Here is a 27,990-nt window from a genome sequence, read left to right as displayed (position 1 = left end):
CTGCACTAAGAAACCACATTACGGTGTCTAAAAGCAGTCTCAGCTTGCATGTAACAAAGGCATTTCTCAGAGACATTGTCTTATCTGTGTTTTTTCCAGCTGAAGTGAAAGCTTAGTGCTAAGAAAAGCATTTTAGAACAGCAAGGAGGGTCATTTACTGCAAGGACCATCATCTATCCAGTTAGATCTTGGCCAGCGAAAAGTCTTTCTCTACAGTGTAACAGAAAACAATCTGAAAAACAGCAGTTATGTCAGATGAGAGCATCAGAGAGAGAACAAAAACTTTCCTAGCAAATCTGCCATTCATAGAAAATGCTAAGTTAATTAAAATAGATATTTTTTTTATCATACATGAGGTATTAATAAACAGTTCTCTGTCATTCTCAGGTTAAGAAGATAGTTTCGTTGGGGCATAATTAATTTTTTTTAATAGTTCTTGGCTATGTTGCACCAGCACCCAAAGTTAGATCTCTGAAAATATAGTGGCTAGGTGTTTCTCCAAAAGATTAGCTCTAAATGTGTCCCATGCATGCCACACTTTCTGTTCTTTAAAACATATTTTCCATTAAGATGCAAATGTAATACCTTTTTGCCTGGAGGAACTAGGTTTTGATTTGCTTTGACAAGGTGGGAAAGTGCTTTCTTTATGTTCTTTTCTTTCATGCTTTGCAGCACAGCAGATGGAAGAAAAGTCTCTAATCCCCATTCTTTTCTGCAATAAAAGGCATATATTTAATTTCACATTCCTGTGATGATTATTTATCTAAAGACTGGTGACTATGATGCCAAGTGAATGATTAGCTGAAAACAGGAGAGTTGATCAAGTCCAGAGTTTTGAAAAAATGTTATTTTTAAAATTTAAACAATTTATTGCGAAAAAAGTATTTTAAAATTATAAATAATCTTTCTTCTATCCCTTCCATCTCTTCAGTCATGCCATTCAGAAAAGAATGTTTAAATTTGATATCTAAAGTCTGTGTTAAACACCACTTAATTACATTGGCAAGCACGATTACAGAATTAAAATAGCAGATAATTTAACAATGTAATGTCAGATTTAATTTTATTTTATAACCTTCTTTTAGAACATGGAAATCAGAGCCATTTTCTAGTCACCTTTTGGTTGGGTGGGGGTGAGGGGAGTGGTGGGATCCTCCTCAAATGCAACCAGTTTGCCTCCATTTACCAAGTTATTTTTCTGCTTGAAGCACCCCTTTTGACAGAAGAATGACTCTTCGCTTGTAAGTAATTATTTTTGCAGATTCATTAATAGGATAGAATATAACATTGTCTTCAATATGATGGATAAACCCTACAAGACTCTGAGTGTGTAACAGTTATTATTTCCATTCTGCAAGCAAACTAAGCAACAGCAAAAAAAGTTTAAGGCCTTGGGGTTTTGTTCTGTTGTGAGGTTTTGTTGCCTTTTTTTTTTAATCCAAGGTGATATACACACATTTACACTTTCCAATGTTACTTTTTCATTGTAGTTATACATCTGTATCTACATGTAGTTATATGATCTATACATCTAATCTGGTATCTAATGTAAGACAGTTGCCTACTGGAGTACTTCTGCTGATGCCATGATGAATTTTCTTTTCTTTTATATGACTTACCTTTTCTTTTATACCCCTTTTATACCTTTTTACAACTTCTGTATTCTTAGTGCTTTTTGCCTACATTCTTGGACTTGTTTGTTCAGCTAGGAGACTCAACATTTTAGAGGTTTCGTAGTTAGGGATCAGTGTGCCCCAGACCCCAAGGTCCTCTCCAGAGCACATTCTGTAAACTAAGATAGAGCCATCCAGGGGAAGGTTCCTTGGGGAGGGGGGCTCATTCAAGCCTCTCATTGGGGAATCTTTGACAGATATGCTAATTAATAAAACCTATAATGCTATACCAGATCTTTTGGGGGTGTGCATTGTGGTGTGCATTGAGGTGCATTCGACCTGGATGTGTGCACCTAAGGATCCTTAAAATAAATACCAAGGTAAAATCCCTTTTTCCCTTCTAACCGTGTTTGACTCTTGATTTTAAGACCAGGAAAAGGCATCACTGCATTTAAGAAATATTACAAACTCCAATCTGTGACCTACTGTCTTCTGAACCAAGCAACAATCTGAATCTTACTATAATAATCTCTACTAAAACCTGAGCATACAGACCATATAAACTTAGATCTTAAATCACTGAAAGCAAATGAGCTAATCTTATTTACATTTATAGTTTATTTCATATGCCCAAACAGATGACCAAAAAGTAAATGGACCAAAAGGACAAAATGTACCACTCTTAACACACCTGAATCAATTTCAGTGGCAAAGAATAAACCTAAAATTGGTGCGTGCATACGGACGTACTAAAGAAACAACCTTAAAGAATCTACAAGTTACTTCTAATGTTTCACTTTTAAAGAGCACACAGCATACTCAACTTACTCTATGTATTTGAGGGAGATTTTCTGAGTTTGCTTGGTGGTCACAGTTGCAATATACATTTGTAATGCAGCCAACCGCAGGGCAATGTCATATTTCAGTTCTGGTCCAAATCTTTCCTGAACCACATCGTTACAGCTCTGCCAAAGAACCAGTAGAGGGAGCGTCATGTTAAAAAATCTTGCACTGACAATAAATTACTGCTCTTTTCTTCTTTTTTTTTTTTTAATTAACACTTCATGAAAAGTAACCCCTAACTCAGACGTAGGACTGTGTTTTTGCTCTTAGAAGTGTCAGTTATTCACAATATGGGCACTAATGAAAAATACCAGTATTTCTGCCACAGAGCAAAAGGCATGATTATTTTGATCTAGGCTCTCTTCAGCCTTCCTGGAGAGAAGAGTAATCCTCCATCACAAAGAGTGCTGGGAGCATATCAGTATATCTGGACTCAGGATAGCAGGATTCTACCCGGTGAGATATTCGGGAGAACCACATTGCTTGTACATCAGTTTTCCCATCCACTTTACTGGAAGTTCCTTTTCAGACATCATTTCTGTTTGATATTACAGTAGCATAAATAAGTATTAACAATTAATTCAGCTTCACTCTTCTCTAAAGCCAAATATATTTTGGAAAGATATCAAAGCATTACTACTTGGAGAGACTTATGAAGAAAGCGGACTTTGCAGATGATAGAGATTTGTACATTCCCCAAGTGCATTCATTGGCTTTATGCGGCAGAAATAAAAGCCAGGATTTACTGCAACCATGCTTTTCTATGTGAAGATGTAAATTCATATATATAGTAAGTGTATTTTTTTATTCTCCTTTACACTAGCAATCACTGCGCTTTCACTTACCTGTACATAGAGATATTCAAAAGCAACTGGATCTCTTCTTAAAAGATCAATGGGATCCTTTGGAACAAAGCTAATCCTGAAAAGACATCTCATCTTATGCGAGCTTGGCCTTTGGGTCACCTAGGACAGTGCAATAATTAGATATTATAAATAGACAGATAAATATTAGAGCTTGGCAACCCTGGTGGAACAAGATCTTGGGCAATGTTACCCTGCTCCAGAGCCCTGACATAGCAAGAAAAATAATTCTGCCCAAAAAAGAGCTTTGCCATGGGCTACTTATTAAGTTCTTCATCTAAGAACATCTTATATATATAATCTTGTGGAAAGACTTTTAGACTCATACAGGCATGTCTACCTGATACAACTCATCCTCAAAGCAACAGAATTCACTCAAAACCAGAGTGAAAGAACAGAGATAAAACATCTTAACAAAAACCATCCAAGTGAAATACAAGCTTAGTTGAGCTCCAGCAGGACTAAAATATGCATAAACAGGTAGAGTTAGGTGTTTGGGGAGAGGTCACATTTTATTTCTTAGACTGTCTGAGAACACAGGTGAGGCCTAACTTGGCAGCTATTACTCTCACTTTCTCTTGCTTGTTTTAATCCATCAGACAATTTGCAAGAAACTAGGTCTTTTCCTGCGTTGTTCTGGATTAAGAGATCGACTCCATAACTTCTGACTGAGATCCAATACATTAAAAAATTAAAAAGTCTGCTTTTGTGTTGGTCAGCAAAACATTTTTAAGCATTTAACTCTGTAATCTGGGTATATTCACAGGAGACCATTGCATAGCTAATGAGTAACTGGATGAAAGGGTAACAATCCAAACCCACCACTGTTAAGTCATGGTCAGCAGCAACATTATAATGGCAAATTAAAGTATTGCTGATTTTACAGGAACTCCAAAGAAGAAACCCTCAGAACTAATGTAGTTTATGTAATTTATTCAATTAGGCTAATGTAGTTAGGGTACTTTATAATCAACATCTTTACTTGACAAAACTATACTTTTAAAAATCTCCAATGAAATCTCTGTCTTGCTCAAACAATTTTCACAAGGTCTATTTACCTCAGGTTGTCTCACCTCTTTCCTAAGTATATAGACATACTCTGTACATAAATAAAAGCTCCAGATGGGATTTTTGAAAGCTCACTATGCTGGTTTATTCTGATGTTTCTGATTTCAGTGAGAATTTTACCAATAACTTCAAGGAGATAGCTAGGCTAGGAAGACAAGTATTGAGTATTTCTGGTTATTGTGCAATCACTGGGTAGCTTATACCCTCAAGAAAAGAATGTTAACATGGCAAAAGCAAGTGCTTAAAGGTTAGAAAATGCTGGAAAGACTGTTAGCTGGTAAACTAAGCTCCTTCATACCATTGCACAGACTCTAGTTATAATTACAGGGATTCTGTCATTTAAATGAAGTATTTTTCCCCATCTAAGAATCCATTTCTCCTTTTTCCTTCTTTTTCCAATTTAGCTGAAATTTAAAAAATACTAATGTTCTCCTGAAACACAGAAATATAATAGGAAATTTCAGGCTAAACAATTTGGCAAAACGATAAGCAGATAAAATCAGGGTACTCTGCTGGTAACTGTGAAGCAACTTTAACTTTAGTCACACTTCCCTGATCTAAGGAAGAAAGTCACACCAACATCTTCTGTGTCACAATTCATCATCACTGAAGTGACATAATGTATCTCTGTGTAAGCAAGCCAAACCTGACTTCATCAGAAAGAGGAGCATTCCCTGTCACCCAGACACAGATCTGTATAATCAGATTACAACCAAATATCAAAATAAGGCTTTTAAAGAAATTTGGGCAGACTGTTCTCAGAACTGTTACCACGGGTTTGCCAACTGTTGAGTATGTTCATTAGCTGGGCCTCATATGATATGAAAAGGCTAGATAAGTATTTTTCAGATTTCAGACTGATTTTTTAATTCCTAATATTTTTGAAAGGCCCAATAAAGCAATTAAATATGATGTTTTTATAACAGAGAATTCCTTTGAGAACCTTATTCTTACAATCACATCTAAATATCCCAGCTATTTGATAGACTGTATCGCACTATAAACCTTGCAGCTAACTCACTTGAGTAATTAAAAAGATGGATGAATTACTGATTAACCCCTCTCATTAACATCTGTTTTCATATACTATTACACAAACCTGAGTTAGAGTCTCTTGTTCATGTAGCAAAAGGAGTTTCGTTCCAGATCCTTCAACTCTCTGCTCCAGCATTAGGGAGAAGTGTTCAATACACTTGATGGAAAGCTTTTCTTGGAGTGTTAAGATGACATCCTAATTAACAAAGGATTTATAAAAAGTGTTTAAATTCACAAAGTGCTTGGGACCCAGTTCTTCCCTGCCACACACCCTGCATGTACCCAGCACAGGGTAGAAGCCAAGGCTTTGTGCGTGATTTGCGCAAGTTTCTAGGAAATCACAACCATTCATCCAGGGAAAAATCAGCATCTTTATAACCAAACATCCCCAAGATGGTAACAGATATGAATGTGAGAAATACATTAATGGGATTGCTGGGAATGGACAACATTCTGTTGTGGTTTAACATGTAAATTATACTGGTGTGGCCCTTAAATCACATCTGTCTCCCTGGAAATAAAACCCATCAGCAAAGGAGAGATGGTCTTATTACTGTTCTCTTCCCTTTGTTGGGGCCACGACATCAAGCAGACAAATCAAATTCATACGTTCAACAAAAAAAAATTAGATGAATGGCCTTTATTTGTTCTTATGGTAAAGGGTTTTCTTGAGTTTTAAATGCTGACAGAAAAGTCAATGATGATGATACCTGTGCAGAACAATAGCTCTAAATTGATGGATCATATCAATTTTTAGAGACTCCTGATCAGCTTTTTTCATACTGAATTATGTCTAAGGATAGTTAATTTGAGAATGACTGCATCTAAAATAAAAACGAAACAAACCTCTTCACAAATCCATTCAACTAATCCCTACCTTACTTTCATATAACACTTTGTAAATGTATGTAGATTATTAATATTATCTATCAAGGTATCTTTTACTTTAGTGAATGCTGTAGGAAAAAGAAATACATAATAAGTCATCATTTAGAAATAGTTTCACAGTATGCTGGTGACAAGATTAAAACATTTCTTTCCATCTGAAAGATTGTCAGATATACGTAAGTATCCAGATGGATAGGACTTACTAAGCAGATCGTGACAAATTGTAATCCAAGGGTTCTAACGTAATTTAAGAAGATTAATTGATCAATTACAGTGTGTTTATGGAAAATCAAGACCAAACTGGTGGAAGGACGAAAAAATGTATGAGAGAGAATGGGGAGAGCTCTCTACAATATAGAGAATATAAGAGAGTATGAATGAATTGCAAGCAATCACTCTAAATAATAGAGGCTAATATTATACTATTCTGACTAATGGGGAATTTATTGCTTACATATGAAACATACTTTTATTTATATTTCTAAACTATGCTAAAAACTATGGGCATAACAGTGACATGAAGCAGCATAATACTAAATATAAGCTTTTAAGAGAGGGTAATAATCTCATTGCTTTCTACCACTAGCTGTCTTGGACCTTTTAAAATATGAGGCTAAGGCACACAGCCTCTGAACTACTGCACCGAAGTTTTTGTTAGACATCCTCTCATCTGGCAACTTAAGTCAGCCCAGCTGCTATGACCCAGCAACATGGAAAGTGAGGACTGCAGGTTAGGTACTGCTTGCACCCTCCTTTTTAAGTGGTGAACTACTGGACTTCTAGAGGTGAAAAAACCTGCATTTACCTTGACTCACCTGGGGCATGTCTACTTCACCTCAGTTAAGCAACGAAGCAACAATCCACGCCCACCTATCTGCACTGAGGAATATGCACACACATGCAAGAATATGTCATTTATAGCTGTGCAGGCCTCAGAATACCTAACTGCCTGAATTAGATGCAAAGGAAATTATTCCTACCAATAGTCAAAATGACTAAGGTCAAAGCAGGTTTACAGCATCAATACAGCTAGGTAACTGAGGCCACATGGGTATCTGTGCCAATGACTTCAGATCTGACATTTGGTCTGATAGTACATGACACATCCATGACAGAACTACTGAAACCTATGTAATGTAATGTAATGTGATGGCCAAAGACTGGTCTTCAGGGGCAAAACAACCTGGAATAGGTTGGTTGTTTATATGCTCATAACAGAAAATACTAGAAAGTGGGCTTGTGCTCCTTAGAAGGGTATGGAGACCTCACTATCTACATGACTCGTCTCCTATTTCTTCACCTAACCAAATTTTCAGAGGGACTCAAGGAATTCAGTATCCCATGGATGTAACCCATGGATGGAATGCTTTCAACCTACATTACTTGCCTTCAATTTATGCCTAAAGCATATATGCTACATTTATTAACAAATGTGGCAGCTCATTTTTAAGTGTGACTTTAATGTCTGTTTTACCGGTGTGTCTTTAGTGTCTGTTTATCAGACTGGAGTAAATTTCTTGTCTGCCTTAGTTAATAACTCTCTTTGCTGCTCTGATTGAGCATGCTGCTGTATCACACTGAGCACAAAGGCAGCCTTTCTTCAAATATGCCTGGTTTTACAATTCCTAAAAACTACCAAAAGCTGGCAATGCAGAACTGTATCCCCAGCCTTCATCGATCATTCCCACCCATGCACCTCTCATGTCTCAGTGTCCCAAGTGTGCAAGCAACCATGCAGTGAGCTAGATTTGGTAACCAATCCATGTTGAAACTAGTTTCCCCAAACAGTAATGCTTGGGAGATCAGCAGCATGCCCAATAGCACTAGTCCTGCTGTTTACCATGCTACTCCAAGGCTCTCACAGATGCTGATGATGCCTCTGATTTAGGAACCCACATGCATTAGTGTCACAGACATTCCCTGGCAGACTCAACTCTGTGCCAGGGCTTTATCTTTTTATTTCTGCATGTGACATGTGCTATGGAAAGTGTAAAGGGCACTGCACTGAGGCAAGTAATTCATCACCAACACAACCCTACAACATCCCATCCTAAGTTCACTGAATGATAAGCTAGATAATATTCAATCAGCAACCAACATCTTAATCTTCTTAGCTCCTGACTTTTGCTGACAAATCATGCTATTTTGGCAGCATAACAAAATGATACAACCACATAATTTTGATCATGCTCCAAGCACATTAAAATGATCACTTCTTCACTGACAACAAAGTATGTTTTTAGCAGCAGAAAAATGGACAAAATCCTCATTATTTCTGAGCTAAGAGTCCAGCCCCAACTGAACACACCCGTAATTTTGTTCTTAAAGCATTCCAAGTAAATGATGATTACTGAAGGTCTCCTATCAAGGTATAGCTGGCTTACCTTTATTGAAGTGCTGCAGTCAAAACGGAAAGATTTGGTTTGTCCATTTTCAAGATATACCTTTAGAACATTTGGCATGAAAAGAAGCGAGTTGTCCTTAACTGTTTCCTGTCAAGCAAATTAGTGAATCAGATTACAACATGCAACAAGAGAAATATAAACGTTGTTCTGTAAAGAAGTACATCATTCTGATGGAAAGGCAACAACAGAGAAGGAAGGTGTTGGCCCAAACTGAAAGCAGAAATATCAATGTCCTGCAAGGGTCTAGCCATGCTCATTACAGCTGCCCTCTGCAGGTCTCTGTCCTGGAAAAATATAATTGTTCACATAGATTTTATGTCTGGCTTCGAGTACTGTCTTTCCCTAAATACTGTCTCTCTGATGATAAATATTACCTCTGAAGTTGAAAAATTTTCAATAAAACAGAGAAATGGATTACTGTTTCTCTGAATATAGTGAGCTACTTAGTGTATTCAATCTAAAAAATAGAAACTACAGTTTGTTAGTAAGGATTACAATCCAGGTGGTTTACATTTTCTTTCTAGGTGAATATTAAATGCTAATATCTTTCACCATTTAAGAAGAGCAACATAGAACCTTGCTACCTAATTTGATGGATCATAACCAGTATAGCAAAATAAAGAGGAAAAAGGAAGGGAAACAGAAACAAATCTTGGGGGTTTTTGTTTGCTTCTTTTTATTTTAAAAAGCAGAAATTGCTATAGAAAAAAAGCAGTATCAATTTAGGTTTGGAAGAGAGTTGGCTAAAGACATCAGTGTGGAATGATGCTCTGGAAAATTATGAAAATGAAAATGAGCTGGGAGTTCATGTCTAAGGAGGAGTTCAGTGTCTCTCAAAGGGAGGCTGACATTGCCTGCAGTCTGGAAACAATAAGTTCAAGGAGATAAAACAAATTTTAAAGGGGTCTGTGAGGTAATCTTAATCAGTTTTTATGACATGGTACTTCTCTTGAGCTTATGGGTTTTGTGAAAGTAAAGTTGATCTGAAAAAACCAAGAAACAAGCAAGCAATATCAAAATATCAAGACTATAACGACAAACATATGTGCTATCACTACAAAATGAATTCACTAGCATCTTAATTTTAAGGGATAAATGTTTCATGAAATTTTGAGCCTAATGAGCTTTAAAAAAAAAGATCTTTAGAAAACTTCAGAAACAGGAAAAACCTTCTCTTTGCAAGCCTGTCACCACTGTTTCTACCATGTTGTTTCTACCTCCCTTTCCAGGCTTGAGCTGTACCTTTGGATGAAATGCTCAATCCTTTCTGAGGTTAAATAGCTGAACACTCACCGACACCTGGCCATTGATAATTACTTCTTCAGAGAAGCGCACTTTAACAGGATTGGACTTCAATCTTGCCTTTTTTGCAGCACTAATAAAAGCTGATTTAGGAGACTGGAAGAAAAGATGATGACAAGATATATCATATAACTTCAAATTAAAACCTTTCTTTTCTTTTTCAGTTATTCCCCCTGTTTCTTATACACTGGGAACTCCATGCATACAGCAACATTTTGTATACAGAAGAATGGAAATACAGTGAAACCATAATGCATCCTGAGGTGACACATATGTACATACACATAAGGAAACACCAATGCATACTGAACATACTGAAAATTATCCCACTGTTAGACTGGAGCGATGAGAAGGGTTCTAGGCATACACACAAATTCCTGTAGTGCTCCCACAATGACTGCTGTCACCCAACCTTGTCTGCATGAATGGACACTGAGCAGTGACCTACCAGTGACCCTTCCTTCACAGACTGAATGGAAAATCTTTGCATAATCTGTGATCTACTGGATAGACATACACACTGCTTTTGCCAAAAACGTGTCTGGGAGGTCTCCAAATGCAGTGGCATCTCACTGTATTTGCCCTCTTCAAAACACAGGTGAAAACCACCAAGAGGCACCTGCAGGCCAGCAGACTTCCCCTAAAGGTATCCCTTAAACACACCCTGTGCAAGGCATGCCTTCAATAGGTCAGATATGTTGTAGGGCTTCATGAATTAGAAATGTAGACGCGTTCCAAATTTTCTTCTGGGACCTACTTGACTTTTACCTACTACCTTATGCAATGGGTTCACCTGCGATCAAGTTTTCAGCCCCTGAGAAAAAAAATCTCCTCACTTGAGAAGCTTGAATAACAACTCCTTTTTAGTAACAAATTAAATATTCACAGTCAATGAGATTTCCATTTCAGCAGCAGAAGCAAGGGTGGTTTATTCACAGGTCAGTTACAAACACAGTGCTTCTGGCATTGCCTCACTTCATAACCATGATAGGGGTCAATGGAAGACTTTCTCGCTTTGGCTGAAAGACACTGGGCTCTTTTGGGCCAGGTTTTGGTCCATTTTTTCCAGGAAAATATGAATTAAGATTTTCAGAATCTTAGTCTAAGTCCTGAGAAGTGGCCTTACTAGTTTTGAATAAAGTCTTAAGTCATGTTGGTTTGCCTGTGAGAAATAAGCATAGGCACAAGTCGTGATGATCAATGTGGCATGACAGCTGTCCCTGTAAACATGGGAAGTCTTGTTGCAATCACTCAAATTTTGACTCAACTAACAATCTGCAGGAGTTATAGAGTGGTCCAAGGCTACATGCTCCTCTGTTTCTGTCTCTGATCTCTGCTGAAACTGCTTTAAAAGTTATTTTCTTGTGATGCAGAAGCCTTGTTTATAGTAACTAGCAGGAAGAAATCTCTAGCTCATTTCTGCATGACTCTAATTTATTATCACATTGAAAACATGGTACCATAGGCTCAGTATCAACCAGTGAACAAGGAAACACTGCCACATTCTCCCAGGAAGTATCAGAGACATCCAGTAATTCCTGAGGCACAAAATAGAATCAAGAAATAAAAATAAATGCTTCTTCACTTTCATAGTTCATTCTTTTTTACCTCTCTAGCACAGATGACCACACAATAATCAATACTTGTAAATAACAGAAATTTAAACCCCATGAACAAACCAAGCCCAGATTCTGGAGTCAGTGTTGAAAAAAGTGGAAGGTCCCCAGAACTTTTGAAACAACCACCAAAAAAGAGAGGAAGTTAAAAAAAAAAAAAAAAAAAGTGTCTCAGGACAGGGGACCCTGTTGACTTCTACAGCAAGAGGGGACAACACGGAGATGCTGAAGCAGCTTACATGTTGTACTCTGGAGATGAATTCCTAGAAAGACACAGTATAAAATAGTGCCATGATTAATACAACAACTCTAGAGATGCCTTCTCCAGTTTTCCTCCTCTCCATGTATTCCCCTCTGTAGTAAGGAGAATTGTCTATTTGGCACCCAAGAAATAGACTGCAAACTGTTGATTCCACTGCCACAGGGCAGCACAGCTGCAGGATTAGGCTACTAGCTTTCCCTTGCAAGAACACAGGGAAAAGAGTGGCTTTCACTATTCTTGCTGAAAGAAGCTCTGTACTGTTGTTTGCTCTTATTACAGATGAGTCACCAGTCTGGCCTCTCTTAACAGGCAGACTGCCAAATTTTTTCTGGATTCTGGCAAGGTTATTCCCATACAACAAATCTGGCAAACCATTATGTGTCCCTGTCGCTCTCTACAACCTCTTTCTTTTCCTCTCTACAACCTCAAAAGTCACTTGCGGGAAGCATAAACACTTAAATTATGTTACTGAAAAAATGCAGTGGGAGAGTTCAGGACAACTAAAGATCTGAACATATGTGAATTCCTGAGACCCCTCTGGGATGTGGGGTTTAACGTACACATTGCACAGCCAGGGGAGGACATGTGGTCTACCGTAAAACATGAGGCTTCCTTCCATTTCCACTTTTGCTGTGGTGACATGGGAAGGACTCTGGCCCTTTGCCAGGCACTCTGGGTGAGCCTGGAGCAGATTGTTCTCCAAAAAGCTCCAAACTATAAACCATGGGTATAAGAAAATGAAACAGCTGGGCCAGGTATTTGGGAGAATATTCTCTGCTGTTTAAAGGTTTGAGTAATAGCACAGCTTTTGCATTTAATTGCGCAATGTCATTGTTTCTACCTCTGCATCAACTTGACACTTGATATTTTCTCCTTGGGAATAGAAGTGTTTCCAAAGGATGTGCAAATACCTAGGAAAACAGTTGGGTTTGATTGTCAGAACTCGCTTGACTAACAAAGCCTCTGCAAGATGATGTGCAGCTCTATTCTATTTTAATGTCTTTAGGTTTGTAGAAGAATGCTATCACTTAATGATTCTCATAGTGCCAGGTTCATTTATTTCTGATGCTCTGTTTTAGCCAAATGGACGCCATTATCCTCAGTTAATGACCTTAAGCAGGAGGTGTTTACACTAATGCAGAACATCTATCACTGCAAGTAAAGTATTTGCATTGTCACAGATAAAAAAGGGCTTAATTAGTGGCTTCTGCAAAATGAGGGCACATATTTTAACAAGGAGTCAAAATAACTCAAAACACCCCAAACTTTACTCTGTGTGACCTAAGCCCTATTTCCTATTAAAACCTCAAATTTATCAGCATTTTAAATAACTTTTACTTGTTTACACAGAATTCAAAGGAAAAAAATCAGCTGATCATTTCAACACTACCTGGAGAAACTGCTAACAAGAAAAATGAAGCACTGCACAGAGATCTAGACCCTACTTTGAACCCTGCTTATAGCAACTGCAGTCAATGGGCATCCCATCAGCAGGGTCAAAACACAAAAGATTGCAGAGAAGGCTTTCTGGAAAATGTTACCTTCTCATTTTCTAGACTTCTCAAAATTAGATCCTGTATTTGTCAGCAGCATTAGAGTGGGTCATTATTTGATAGATCTTAGAAATAATATCCTACATTTTGAGGGAAACTTTCTTGATGAAAATAAAAATGTCTAGTGCTTCGTGAACTTTTGCAGGTAAACTATAATTTGGGGGAGATTGCAAAGGAAGTGGTTTTTATTTCCTGAAAAAGCCCCTTTGAGTGCTGTTGCCAGTAGAGGTGCTGCAACAACAAAACCTTTACTCGAGTTCAAGAAAAAGAAGGATTTAGTAGCTAGAAGAGCACTGTGTAGTACTGAGCTATCATAAAAGAATAAAATGACAGCAGTATAGGACAGTCACAAGGTGAAAAGAAAACCTGTTCTGTGACAGTAAGCATCAGAAATACTTCATTTAAAACTACAGAAATATTGTAGTTTTGAAATAGCCACAGAGTGTATCTATGCAATAAATTTTAAGCTTGTTACTTTAAAATAGTCATTAGTTTAATACAAAACATTAAGTTTGCTAGAAAATAAAGAAAAAATTGCATGAATTCAACGAATGTGTTGACTTTTTGGTTCACCCCTAACACCAATTTCAAGTGCCAAAATTTAACAAGCAAATAAAAGGTAAGAGGAAGAATCAAATTTACTAAGTGGAACAGGACATAATGCCCAAAGGCAAACTAAATATTGTAATTCGTAGCTGTGAACAAGGCTGAAACAACTACACTGGCTCACAAGAGCATTGTAGAAGAGCAAGTAGGGATGTGGAAGAAATAATGCAGAGAAGTTTTACCACACAGTAATTTGTGATAACCACATGGCACTGACAGACCATCATCAGGAGTATTTCTTTGTTAAACTCTTGGCACAAATTTAATTGCTGCAATAGTGGTCAGTTCTGGGTTCTCTCCTAAAAAGTTGGCAATCTATCATAGACAATTGTATTTTATTATTTGTATTACTTATATTTTACCATTTTTAGATGGTAGTCACATTCTGATCATTAGTGCCACAGACTCTCAATAAGATTGTTGCCACAATCATTATGATCCATAAATGTTATTTATTGTAGTTTTTCTGCAACTGTTGTGTCTCAGAAGTATAATCATGTTATAGTAAGAAGCATCTCTTTCAAAACAGAAGATCCTATCTTTTTCCCGTTGCAAAATTTAATGCACTAGATCTCAGCTGGGCCTGGACTTCACCCAAGGAATTTAAGAGATTAATCAGGAAAGCAACCTATCAAATGATCTCTGCACATAAAATCTGAAAGAATATCAAACAGGCAAGTTATTTGATTTAAGTAATGCTTAAAACTTAGTAAGGCAACAATCAGAATGATAGTTTATTTACAGAATAAAACAGTCAGAAATTATAATCAAATGCCATACTTCCAGAAATCAAAACTCTGAACTGCTTCAACTGCTTGAGCTGCTCAGTGACCTCCTTATGAGCACTGGTGAAAAGAACCCCTAGCAGAGATTTGCAGATTGATGGAAAGAAAAAGATAGCCTAATGCTTTGGCCTGGTCATAATTAAAATGAAATTTTAATGTGTTTTAATTTGTTTAAGCATTAAACAAAACTGAATACATTTAAGCAAAAAGGATCTGCAAAAGCTTTCAAAGAGTACTAAGTGAACTACAGAGTACTATAAATCTAGATTATGTCTACTTTCACCTGCAATCATAAAGGATGGTTACTTAAATGTAAAATCAAAACACACTCTAAATAGCGCAAATAAAACCAATTAAGAAATAGCACTCTTGTAATCCATCTTGGCAGATATTTTTCATGCAATGGTAGAAGGAAAATCACCATCAAGAAAAGAGATCGATGAAATGTTTGTAGAGATGTATTTCTGCCAAGAATGGGGAAGAAATTCAGTCTTTATTTAAAAGCTCTTATTTTCTTTTGTCTGGTTTCTACTTCATCATTCCTGTTTAATTGGCAAAATAGTAAAAGAAAACATGGAGGAGGCAAAATTAAAGGAATAGGGAAAATACATGTGCATGATAATTTTTGAAGAGATCCATATTGTTCCCAAACACTAAGGCAAACAGTGTTTGTCAGAGGATCCCCTGCACAGAAGACCAGGACAGGCACACAGCTGGAGTGCAGCAACACCCAGGGCTTGCAAGGCTGAAAGAGATGCCGAAGTTCAGGCACTACTGACAGCAATGTTGTGGCACTGTGAGGGCCAGCATGGACCAGATGTTCAAAGTGACTCAGGAGTACCAAGGCCAACTGCAGCCCAAGGTTTGCATAGACTGAGGGGTCTTGCACCACTCCAGGGCCAAAACTTGGCTGCACACACTGGCATCTACTCCACATCCCTACAGACACCCTTGTTTCCACTGCAGAAAAACTTGGAAATGGTAATGGAAGGATGCTATGAATCAGTAAGACCCTGGTCTGGACAGGTAGGGAGATACAAATATATTGCACAGACAAGATCTGCCGCATGCAACAGTCCTGCAGTCAAGGCCCTCTGCACCAGTTCATTTCACTAAGCATCCCAACTTGGGGGTAAAAATGGGCCAATTAAAGCTAGCACCAACATGCATACATCAATCTCATCTTCTAACTGCTCTGTGCACATTGTTGGGGAGATGATCTTCATGCCTACATGAGCTTAAATGTCCATGACCCCCAAAAACACAAGTGCTTTGTCTGCTGAGGTAGAACCAGGGGACTCTGACAGACATACCAGAGTGGGGCAATACAAATTCATGTACAAAATCGGCACATCAGTCCAAACAGCTGACAGAAATGTGTTTCAGTGCCATCCTTAGCTTGAACAAATAGCTGTGAATCACAGACTGACAGAATTAAAGAGACCTCAAAGATCACCTAGTTCCAAGACCTCTGCCATGGACAGGGACCCCTTCTACTAGACAAGGTTGCTCAGAATTCCATCCAACCTGGCCTTGAACACTTCCAGGGATGGGGCATCTGCAACTTCTCTGGGCACCTTGTTCCAGTGCCTCACCTCCCTCACAGTAAAAAATTTCTTCCTGATATCTAATCTTAACTTACTCTCAGTTCGAAGCCACTGCCCCTTGTCCTGTCACTACATGCCTTGTAAGTAGTCTCTCTCCAACTCTGTTGTTGGCTGCCTTCAGGTCCTGGAAGGCTGCAATCAGGTCACCCTGAAGCCCTCTCTTCTCCAGGCTGAACAATCCCAATTCTCTCAGCCTTTCCCCGTAGGAGAGGTGCTCCATCCCTCTGATCATCTTAGTGGTCTCCTCTGGACTTGCTCTAACAGGTCAATGTCCTTCCTGTGCTGGGGATCCCAAAGCTGAATGCAATGTTCCAGGTGGGGTCTCATGAGAGCGGAATAAAAGGGCAGAATCACCCCCCTCATCCTGCTGGTCACACTGCTATTGATGCAGCCCTGGACATGTTTGGCTTTCTGGGCTGCAAGTGCATGTTACTGGCTCATGTTCAGCCTCTCACCCACCAGCACCCCCTAGTACTTCTGGGCAGAGCTGCTCTTGATCTGTTCATCCCCCAGCTTGTATTGATACCAGAGATTGCCTTGACCCACATGCGACACCTTACACTTGGTCATGTTAAACCTCAGGAGATTCCCATGGGCTCATTTCTTGAGGCTGTCCAAGTCCCTCTTGTCCTTCAGGTGTGTCAACCATCCCACCTGGCTTGGTGTCACTTACAAATCTGCTGAGGATGCACCTGATCCCTTTGTCTATGTCACTGATGAAGATATTAAATAATACTGGTCCCATTACAGACCCCTGATGGACACCATTTGTCACTGATGTCCAACGGGACAACATCTTAGATGTTGACCACAACCCTCTGGATGTGCACATCCAACAAATCTTCATGCACCTAACAGTGCACCCAAAAATCCGTCTCTCCAATTTAGAGAGAAGGATGTTGTGGAGGACTGTGTCAAACGCCTTACAGAAGCCCTGATAAAAGATATCTGTAGCCCTTCCCTTGTCCACTGATGCAGTCACTGCATCATAGAAAGCCACTACAGTGGTCAGGCAGGACTTGCCCCTGGTAAAGATACCAGGTCATGACTTTCTTTCTTTTCCAGGTTAAAGGCTGGAGGAGTACCTGTGCTGTAAGCTCTTCCATGGAACATAGAGTGCACAATTTATTTGGGTTTCAGCTTCCCTTATGTTCAGTGCATACAGGCTTGCCCTCAGACCAGCAGTATAACAGGTCACAGCACCTCCCAGATGTAGTGCTACACTTTGTTGTCCACTTTTAAGGACTACACAAAGCTGCACTAAAGCAAATGCCCTTTCTTCACCTGACATTTATAGACAAGAATTAAGTCTGTCAATGGATGAAACTTGCATAAAAAAGAAAAGTGGCTGGGGATTTCTTTTCCCCCGTATTATACATATTCACTGTGACCTAAACCACTGTGACCTAAAGCAGCAAGTTTTAAAGCTTTTTTTATTTAGTCAGACCAGGCCTGCGTTTTCATTTAAGGTGACTGATATTGACCTGATCCCAGATCACCTTCCTGACAGTCGTGTTACTGCAGGGTGGCAGCCCCTGCCTGTTTTTGCTGTGGAATGCATGCTTTTCCCCCACAAATTGGGTGCAGTGCAGACTGGCTTCTAGAAAGGGTGCAGGACAAGGAAATGCGTGGCCACCTCAAAACTAACCAGAAATGCTAATGACTAGTACAAAGACACACAGCACTGGCCAAGTTGCATTTGCAAGATGTACATTTTGGCAGCTTCATCAGATAAACTTGTTTTCAAGTCTTTGTGTCAAATCCACCTCATCTCTTATTCTTGCGTGAAAAGGGTGCAATTATCCCTTGATAATGAAAACTGCTGTGTATCAAGCTAGACAGCAGGGAGCCAAATGGACCTGCTGAATCTGAATTACTCCTGATGCATGGCTGAGGCCCCTCAGTAGCCCACAATGTACACATGGCTGTGCATGGACAGATGAGCTTCCTCCCCTGGCTTGGCTTCGCCCCTTTTTTCATGGGAGATGGGTTTGAGCTGACACATCATGAACCTGTCACAAACTCCCATAAACCACTGAGTTGCAAAGGCATGTCGCATCAACCAGCTCTGAAGTGGGCTGCAGTTTCTCCCAGTGCCTTCAAGGCAACCTCACACAGTTGCCTGTCTGTCTCTGCTCTCCCCTCACCTCCACAAGCCAGAGACGCAGACAGAGCCCTCCCTTAGATAAGGTACAGCTGGTTTGCTACAGCAGTGTAACTCTGTGGGACCAAGGCAGAATCAAGAAAAACCCAGAAGCTGCAACAAACAAGAAATCAAAGCAGAACCCAGCATTCTGCTCTGTCATTCTTCCTGGTATGAGTTTAAAGACACTGTTATTTTTTAGCTTACTAATGTAGCCTTTGAGTTCAGGACACAGTAACGCCATCTTAAACAGCACCTTTAATAGGCACAGCTCTTATTGCACTTACTTACTTTTATTGCACAGATAAGGTAGGGACACAAACAGAATATGGGCAGAAAAAGAAGCTGCTATGTTGCTAGGAAACTAATTCAGAAAACACTGACAATACTTACAGGGTAAGGTTGAACAACAGTAAGGAGGATCGATTCTTTGCAGCTTCTATAAAAAGAAAAAAAAAGTAAAATCAAGTAAAAAGTCATACTTTTACTGACTACAGATAACCAGCTTTTCTTTTTAATGGAGAAAACTGCAGTAATATGGCAAAATGTTTATTACAATGACATAGCAGAGCAGTACAGAGATTAATAATATGTCAAAATAACAATAGATATTAAGAAAGAAGTTTTTTCCAATCTAACAAATTGGCCTAACTTTGCACTTTATGCTACAAACTTTTTGCTTCATCAGAGAAACCTGCATGCTGCAATAATGATTGTCTCTAGCAAGAATGAAATAACCTTTGATTAATCGTATTAGTTCAGCATCTGTAGTCTGTGAATTTCTTTTACCTACTTTACAAATGCAAGTCACTTTTTATACCATCTAGCTCTTGTACACTTCAAGCCAAATATATTTGAAGACAGCAGTGTTTTCTTCAAAGCAAAAATGAGAACAAAATTTAGCCACCATTTCTTTTCTAGCTCACCTTTTTAAATGGGTGGAAAAAGACTAAGCTTTGGTGAATTCCCCCACTAGAATTTTTAAATTTTTACAGTATTGCTAAGGAAAGGTTTTTCTTTCCATTTAAACAGCTCTTCTTTAGGATTAAACTAGTAAATGGAAAACATCTGAACAGCTCTAAAAATCCACAACCAATTTATAGGATAAAGAGAAGAAATTATTAGGAATCTTGATGTGACCAAGTGGTCTAGTCAAATGATACATATATTTTTACTCTTGGTGGGTAGTTGGGGCTGGTGGATAACTGGGGAAAAGTAAAGATTAAGTGAAGAAGAAGGAAGAAAAGCCAATCATAGTCAGTATCTCTTGTATTATGTGTTGATCAGATAGTTGCAGTGGGTGATACTAGCTAAGAAGAGGTCAGTTGCATTTGGTTGAAATGGAATTAAATTTCTCTTGGTTTTACTAATTTCAAACACAAATTATTTATTTACGTGACTTACTACATGGCTAAATTGACATGGAATTGATTTTGTATGCTTGACCTGTTAAGCAGAACTAACTAAAAAAATCATACTGTATTGGTCTTATACAGGGTCACCTTATAGGCATAGTCACACATATGCAAATAAAAAGCCAAAAGGCAAAAAAAAAAAGGAGGAGAAACTGAAGGCAGAAAACTGGTCTGGAAAGCCAGCCCCTACTTGATGAAGTCAACATACCACTGAATGCCAACAGGGATAACAAATTCGACTTTTATCAAAGTCATCAGTCATGTAAGGGCAAAGTCTGACCTAATATCAGTTAACTAAAGAAAAATTAGTTAGAGCTTCAATTTTTACTTCTCTTATTAGATATTTGTACCATTACCACATTTTTTTGGGAATCTACAAATCCATGTTAAGAAATGTAATTTATTTCAAGAATTTCACAGCATCTTTGTGCTATCTATCCAGTTGTGACTGCTGTATTAACCTAGGCCTACAAGTAGACAGAAAAGCTCACAGTTGTTGGTTTGGGACAAACTGCAGCCCTGGGATAACTGCACCATGCCCAAGTGACCTTTTCAACTACTTTCAACCCGCTACTTTATGTTTCTCATGCTGTGTATGATTACCACCACCACTGCCTCCTGCAGTCCAGCTACGTTAGACAGTTGTCTTTAAAAACGAAAATCAGATTCTCCTGAAAATGTTTTTTGGCTCTTCATTATTCTTGGATTAAACCTGTCCAGGTGTCAGGCCAGGCAAGATTCATCCTAGATTAGCAAGTGCTTTTTTTTAAACCAAAAGGTCGAAAGATATATTTCGTGGACAAGACTTTCTTACAGGATAAACGCTTGCATTGGAAGGATGCTAGACTCTGCATCATATATTCAACATTTGAGGCTATAATAAGGCCCTTTGGAGTATCTGGACACAAGCATGTTAACATTCAAAAAGCTGGTGTCAAGCACTACACACAAATCCCTCACCATTAGAGTAAACACCTCCTATAAAACTTGTGCTACATACAAAACACAGCACAGTTACAAAAGAAGTATTTAATCATCAGCTTTTTTGATCTGCAGTACTCAGTCATGACTCCACTGCTTGTTTTAAATCTTTCTCAACTAATGATGACAGAACTCCGCAGGACAGCTCATCTTTTTTACTTCCGGTATGACTGGCATATCCTATAAATCTATATAATAAACCTTGCACAGCACTGGAGACTCTCAATTATACCATGTATTGTATATGTCATGAGAATGGAAAAACAATGGAATCACTGACCGTGCGATCTCGGTGAGTTGTAGCTTAAATGTATGTGGACAAATGGATGTCCGTGCATGACAGTAGAACATACAGACAGTTATGTTTACAGAAACAAGGTACATCATCACACTGAAACGTGAGCTACTTCTTTTAAACAATACCTGAAACATAGTGGCAAAGGCTAAAAAGAAAACTAATTGCAGTCTTAGTTTAACCCTGAAATGTCTTTCTTCATCTAAAATGTGACTAAATTAAAAAAAAAAAAGCATCTATTACAGTTATTTTATTACCTTTCATACTCATTTAACAACTACCTAATTATTTCTGTGCTCTTTTAGAGTCACTCAAGGCCAAACATCTGCAATACCAGCTTAGAAAACAAGCTGCTGACTTTTTGAGCGCTCTGCCATCTGACCAGCTAACACCAACATCACAACAAAATATCTTTATGTTTCTTTCATTTCCTGACATTAGAATCAAATAGTGGTAACAAGGCTAAAATCTGAAAAACTCTGATCGGAACTTGTGATTCATCTCTCTGTCCTTCTCCGTGTCCTGTGGGGTGATTATATTTGTCTGTTCTCACTACTCCTCACAGCTACTTAAGCTGCAACAAGGAGAGAATATAGATGGTTTGAGAATCAAATTATGTCTATTATAAAGGTTAAAGTGGCATTACTAAGTATCAGGCATCTTGAGCTACATGAGGCATTAACATTCAGCTACAATGCCAGCTTCTGTGACCTTGAAGCTGGAAATCACTGCCTCTCTTCTGCTTCTTGCTAGCTGGAAGAGAGGAAGGGGAAAGGCAGATGAGGGACTTGGGGGAGCCAAATAGAATAAGTGGGTCTGTTATTCATATGCATCCTACAGCAAACATAGCATATAAGTAGGAAAAGTACATACATTGCTCTTAAGAAGGAAGAATGAAAAATTGTTTATGCGAATTTTAAAGCTTTTAGCAATTTTACATACTAGAGGTATACTTTGTTTCTTTCCCACTGAAGATGAACAAATAAAAAATTAGTTAAAGCTATAATAAATAATACCATTTTCACGGAACGCAATTCAGAAAAAATCTTCTAACCATAACTTGGCTGTTTCATTTGCAATGAACATTAAATTCTGAAACTCTTGTTTTGAAAGACTTTTTCTCAGCTATTTTAAAATCATCTGTTTCAATTTGGGTCTCACTACTGATAAGAAAGGTCTGAATTCCACAATTGTGGAGTTTGATGCCATGATCTGCAGCATGTTTACACTAAGTTTTTGAAGGAAATGGAAATCAATGGGTCAGAAGCTAACCACAAAATGTAAGAGGTTACCTCAAATGCCCTATTCAAAGCTAAGGAAAGTAGAAATTATCTTCAAATTCTATTGTCTAGGCTAGAGAAAAATCATTCAATGGTTGGATGTCTTTCAATATTATGAATATTAACACACTATTAATGAGCAAAGAGTTTGCAAAATCACTCTATTGTAGTGCATTTTTAATTATTTCATAGAATGAATCACAGAATCAGAGAAAGGTTTGGGTTGGAAGGGACCTTAAAATAATTTAGTTCCAACTAAGGATCATTTTTATTTGAGCTGTATATACATTTTTACATAAAACCTGTTTTACAGTATTTATCTTCACCTAGGGAAGCTACAAATTTCACTTCCCCAGGCTTTTATCATGAGCAACAGTTCCTGTGGAAGAGATCCCATAGATCCAGGCAGATTTATTTCCAGGGCTGGAGACATCTTCTGGAAGGACCTTGGTGGGACAGAGTAGACCCAATTTAAGGGTTTCCTTATTCTCAGCTGTTATCACACAGCACACACACAGAGTGAGTCTTGAGGTCCTGTAATGACGCCAACCTGCCTGAGTTGACATGGGGAACCTTGATAAACTATCAAACAAACTCAGTATTCATGGACACCTGTGAAACAATGTGGAGGGATCCAGGGATAAAGGCTTTAAGAAGGGCGTGCCTTTCCCCAGGGCTGTTTTTGTCACAAGAGAAGCAGTGCTGTGCAAACACAAACACTCAAGCTAAAAGCCCTCTGCACCAGACAATTCCTCCAGCAAGAGCCATGGTATGTGGGGCTCTTCCCTTTCCATTTCCAAAGGTAACCCTGCAGCACATAAACTACAGGCAATGGTTCCATGACTCTAATTGACAAGTACAAAAGATTACACCAAGCTGGAAGCCATGCTACTCTGGGCAGATCCCTTTTGGTCTTTTAATTACATCTACCCATAGATAATCACTGTTTTAGCAGCAGGTAAAGCATGAGAGCTCTCCAAGCCTAGGAAGAGGATATTTTCCAAAAAAAATTTTAAGGGAACACAGAAAATTATGCTTTCTCAAGAGGTTGCCAATACCTGGCAGAACCAACTGCTGGAAGAGTGGTAACGGGATTTCAGTCTCTGCCTGTTCAGCTGACATCTGGGAATTCTCTCTGAAGATCCCATACACAGCGAGAGATGGGCATTCCTGCCATCACACCACACAGGCAAGGCAGGGTATACCTCACATGGCAGTACATCCCCAGCTCCATCTCAGAGGACAGTTGCAGGAACACAGCAGGCAAGAAGCATAGCAGGAGGCTCATGAAATAAGGTACATCACCACAGAGGTGAGGTCTGGGGTCCCAGTTTAGGGAGGACAGGTAACAGTGCATGAAATATAGTTACAGAAGATGAGGATATGAGGCCAAGGTGCCAAGATTTGGCTTCAGATATATGAAGAACAACTTAAGAGATGAGCATCAGCTGGATACCATTTTCTGGAGATGACAGAGCACAGAACACAAAGATCATGGTGTTCAGGTCTTATTTTTGGAGATCAGGATGGTGCATTGTAATCCCTGGTATCAGAAGGCAGAGACATCACAATTACACTTGGAAAGCTGTGGCTGCTGATGTTAATGATATTGCCTGTCCTTAGCCTAGCTGTCAATGCAATACTCTTGGCATCCAAGCAACTTCAACTTGTGAACTCCTGAACCCTACAGTTTAATTTGCATAGACTGCTGCTTCACAAAGTCATTAAAATTTAAGTCTGCCATCAAATATGTGAGGGCTTGCAACAGCAGAAGCAATCTGCACAAGAACTTGGGAATTTTGCAAGATTCCTGATTGAATGTCTGAACCCTAAAAACTGTGTAAGTAATTGATGCTTGAAACAACCACTACCACATAAAGTATAAAACACATAAGGATGGGATTATTACAACACTGCAGGATCAAACAGCAGCAGAATCAGCTGAGCGAAAAAGATGCTCAGATTCAAACATAAATAACTTCAGTAATAGCACACTGAAAATTACTGTCAAAGCAAATTGTGTTTTGTATAAATGTTCTTTATTTTAGAGGTCTGGCATGGTGTGAAAGTCAATCTTTAAAATTGTCACAGTCTGCTGCTGGCACTAATTGGAACCCTTGTTGGCAATCTCCGTAAGGGGTCAAGGAGTGAATGTGTCTGCAGGCTGAATTACGCTCGCTTCCTCCGACTGAAGCGGTCCCTTCAGATCAGGGCTGTGGCACACTGGTGGGCTTTCATACAGGAGATGCCATCTCAGATACCTCTGCAATAAAGGCTTTGAGAATAAAAAAGCCTCCTGTTCTTTAAGGCTGTTCATCTGTCAAGCTTTCACATGTACCAAATTCACACAGTTTCCTCCTGTATTAGCACTGTGGCAAGGGGAGCCCTATAAAGTTGTTGATCTTGAATTTCAGTGCTGTATGATGACTATATTTACCTCTTGTCAAAATAAACCCTCCTCTCACAAATACTCCAAGTTTTCTAGTTGCTCGTATTTTCAATCTTAAGGCTGTTAAAACTTTGTAACTGAGTTATCAAAATGTTGGTCAAACAGTAAATACCTGTGTGTACTGTACAAGAGTGCCTTAGCAAGACTACACGAATACCAGCAGCAGTGTTACACTGCTGTCTAACTGCTGAGCAGTGTTACCTGCTCCTTACTACACTGGCCTTCAATTGATTCTTGAGTGCACCTCTAAGTATTGGTGATATGCAGAAAACTTGACATTGACAGAGATGCCTTCCTTAGACAACCATTTTCCTACTTACCCAGATTTATGATGGCCTCCCTCAATCCCTGAGTACCCTTGGAGTTAAACTTCAAGACAAACAGAGAACATATTGGGAGTTACTAACACTGGAGTTGTCTGATCCAGCAGAAGCAGTATTTGCTCATTTTGGTCAGCGTATAAAAAACCAACCAAGACCCGGATGAGCCTGTGTGTGTATCTGATGGACTGAGACTTTCACCAAGTCCAACTGTTGGCATGCCACTGCCAACACAATCACCATGTCAATTACTTCACGCTGCATGAAGATGTCACACAGCCAAGAAGAAAAACTTAATGCTTATTCCCCTATTAATTAATTGTTCAGCTGTCCTCTTCTAATTAGACTTTCTACACATTAGTTTTAAAGGATCAAAGGCAGACAAAATGAGATAATATTGGTCTCTCAGGTCACTCATCCAGGCCAACGCTCCAGTGCTAGTTTTTCTATCATTAACTGCCGAAGTCTCAAAAGCTCTGAGGAAACGTTAGTTTTCAAAGTCTAATGAAGAAAATGAATATGAGCCAGCCCCAAGATGTCTATTGATGACACATCTTCAGAAATAGTTCTATGGAGCTTTAATACAATACTAGCAAAGTAAAATATTTACAGAAGAGGTTGGTCTCACCATGGAAAGATCAGTTGTATTCTCCTGAAAATTTCTTATGTGTATTTGTCAGACTCTGCTGTTTCCATCAGACTGCAATGATTTTTAAATGGCATTTCCATGGGTGTTTTGTGCAAGTCCTTTCAGACAGCTTCTAAGTGAGATAAGTGCAGTTCTGTTCTCCCATTCTGCAGCTGTCCACGCACAGACCTGGCAGCCACACAACAGCTGCCCACTGCCCACAATGCTCAGGTACGTTAAACCCATGCAGTCAGTTTGGGTTCACTCGTCCTCTGCACTGACATTCTTATTGAGGACATCCAGGAACCTGGACTGTAACAAAACACCAAGGTTGCAGAAAAAAATCCACAACCTGGAAAATTCTAACCATTCCAAAAATTTCAACCCAATGATGACAGACTATGCTTTGAAGCAGTGGCATGAGCCAATTCTCTGAGGCAGCCACCAGAGACCTAGAAATTGTTATGAAATGCATTGCAATTACTTCGTCATTTCTTATGATCAGCCTTCAAAAATGGAGACATCATAATTTTGCTATGGTAGCATACATGTTCATATAAAGTTTAATTTAAACATTGCCAAATGTAAGAACAACACCCTTCTGTTTTCTAAAATAACTTCAAAATTTTTGTAAACATATATGGGTGGTCAAACTGAATTCAGAATTCACTTACTTGGGAGAGAGAAAGAAAATAAATACAACATCTCAAGTACTTCTCTGTACAGGCCTCTTATGTTCCTCTACATAATTTGAATTAGAATAAAAGAAACTTTCTATGCTCTACTGAATTTACAGCACTTTTTTAGACTCCTTGACACAGTCACATAGTCCCTCGAATTTTTATTTCAGTAGTGGAAACGAAATAAAAAAAGAAGGTTAAAAACTGAAGGATATTACAAGGCAACTTTTCAAACCCTGGAAATTGATTTTATTCCGTTCATTTGTCTCAGTGTACCACAGAGATTAACAATATGATCTAGCAATTGAAAAGGATGTTTCAGGGAGTAAATGTAATTCTAATATTCACATAACAAAGCCTTGTTGGTTTCCTCTTCTTTCTTTTACAGAGACGCTGAATAAATTTTCATTTAGAAAAGAAATTCTGTCTTCTGATGGCTTATTTTTAATTTCTGCTTTTGCTGACATTATGTTAGAAAGCAACAATCATTACTTTACTCAGTAATTTTTTTCTCTAGACTGGATGCAGCAGACATCTCATGCTCCATGAGAAGAGAAAGTTCTGAGTTAACTTGTGCTGGCCTACTTCTCTTCATTTTAAGTGGTAGAGCACCTTAAATTTAGCCCAGAAGTCAACAAAAACTCATGGCACATCTAAGGGCTATTTTTGCAGAAGTGTAATTTTGTGCCCAGGTTAAAACTGCACTGATGATTGAACGAGCAACGTGCAGCTCTGCTGTCACAAACCATCAATCCAAAGCTGGACTGGAGAGTGACTGCTTATGGATTTGAAGGAAAGTCCACTTGCTGGGATGCTCACAGCATCTTTTGGTGCAGGAAAAGTGACACTGCTGTCTTCCACAATGAAACCCTGCCTCTAGCAGAGCTCTTGTTTGCCAGCCTAGTCTGGACAAAACTTAGGCAATTGATATACTGATATTAATATAATGCAACTATTGCTTTGTTAGCACTTCTACTCTCCCAACAGTTTCTCCCCTACTCTGATTTTTGTCATAGGTGGACATACTTTGGACAGAGAAGATCTACCATATATGCTGACACAGAATTTTGTTTAGTTTTGTATAGTATATTCTAGATACGATGGCAGTTAAGAGATCAATAAAAACAATTATTCAATAAAATGCATTATCTAACGCCAAACACCTTGAATAAATAATTAAAGCAATGAATTAAAATAAACACTAGTATAACTTGTTGTTCCTTGCTGAGAAACAAGGAAATCACATACTCTAGAGTTATACTCAAACTGGAAAAAAGAAACTAAAAGAAAAGATAGTTGAAGATGTCAGAAACTGTAGAGGAGCAATGTCGGTATCTATACAATTGCAGAAGA

At 38.7% G+C, this 27,990-nt stretch overlaps 1 protein-coding gene across 7 annotated transcripts in view; it reads right to left on the bottom strand.

The window, feature by feature from the left end:
• Window positions 1-27,990, bottom strand: part of FRMPD4 (FERM and PDZ domain containing 4) — a 344,070-nt gene that overhangs the window by 12,241 nt on the left and 303,839 nt on the right. For all 7 annotated transcript variants that reach the window (XM_048286157.1, XM_048329244.1, XM_048329235.1 and 4 more), the window contains 7 exons: window positions 18,983-19,028; window positions 10,009-10,113; window positions 8,695-8,802; window positions 5,487-5,618; window positions 3,302-3,421; window positions 2,442-2,578; window positions 586-712 (listed from right to left, as the gene is read on the bottom strand). In XM_048286157.1, the coding sequence (XP_048142114.1) occupies window positions 586-712; window positions 2,442-2,578; window positions 3,302-3,421; window positions 5,487-5,618; window positions 8,695-8,802; window positions 10,009-10,113; window positions 18,983-19,028 (775 nt within the window). The remainder of the gene's footprint in view (window positions 1-585; window positions 713-2,441; window positions 2,579-3,301; window positions 3,422-5,486; window positions 5,619-8,694; window positions 8,803-10,008; window positions 10,114-18,982; window positions 19,029-27,990) is intronic.

This window comes from Corvus hawaiiensis, chromosome 2 (assembly GCF_020740725.1).
Source record: "Corvus hawaiiensis isolate bCorHaw1 chromosome 2, bCorHaw1.pri.cur, whole genome shotgun sequence".
Lineage (NCBI taxonomy): Eukaryota > Metazoa > Chordata > Aves > Passeriformes > Corvidae > Corvus > Corvus hawaiiensis.
Note: the sequence above shows the minus strand (reverse complement) of the source record. Positions and strands in the feature narration are given on the sequence as shown.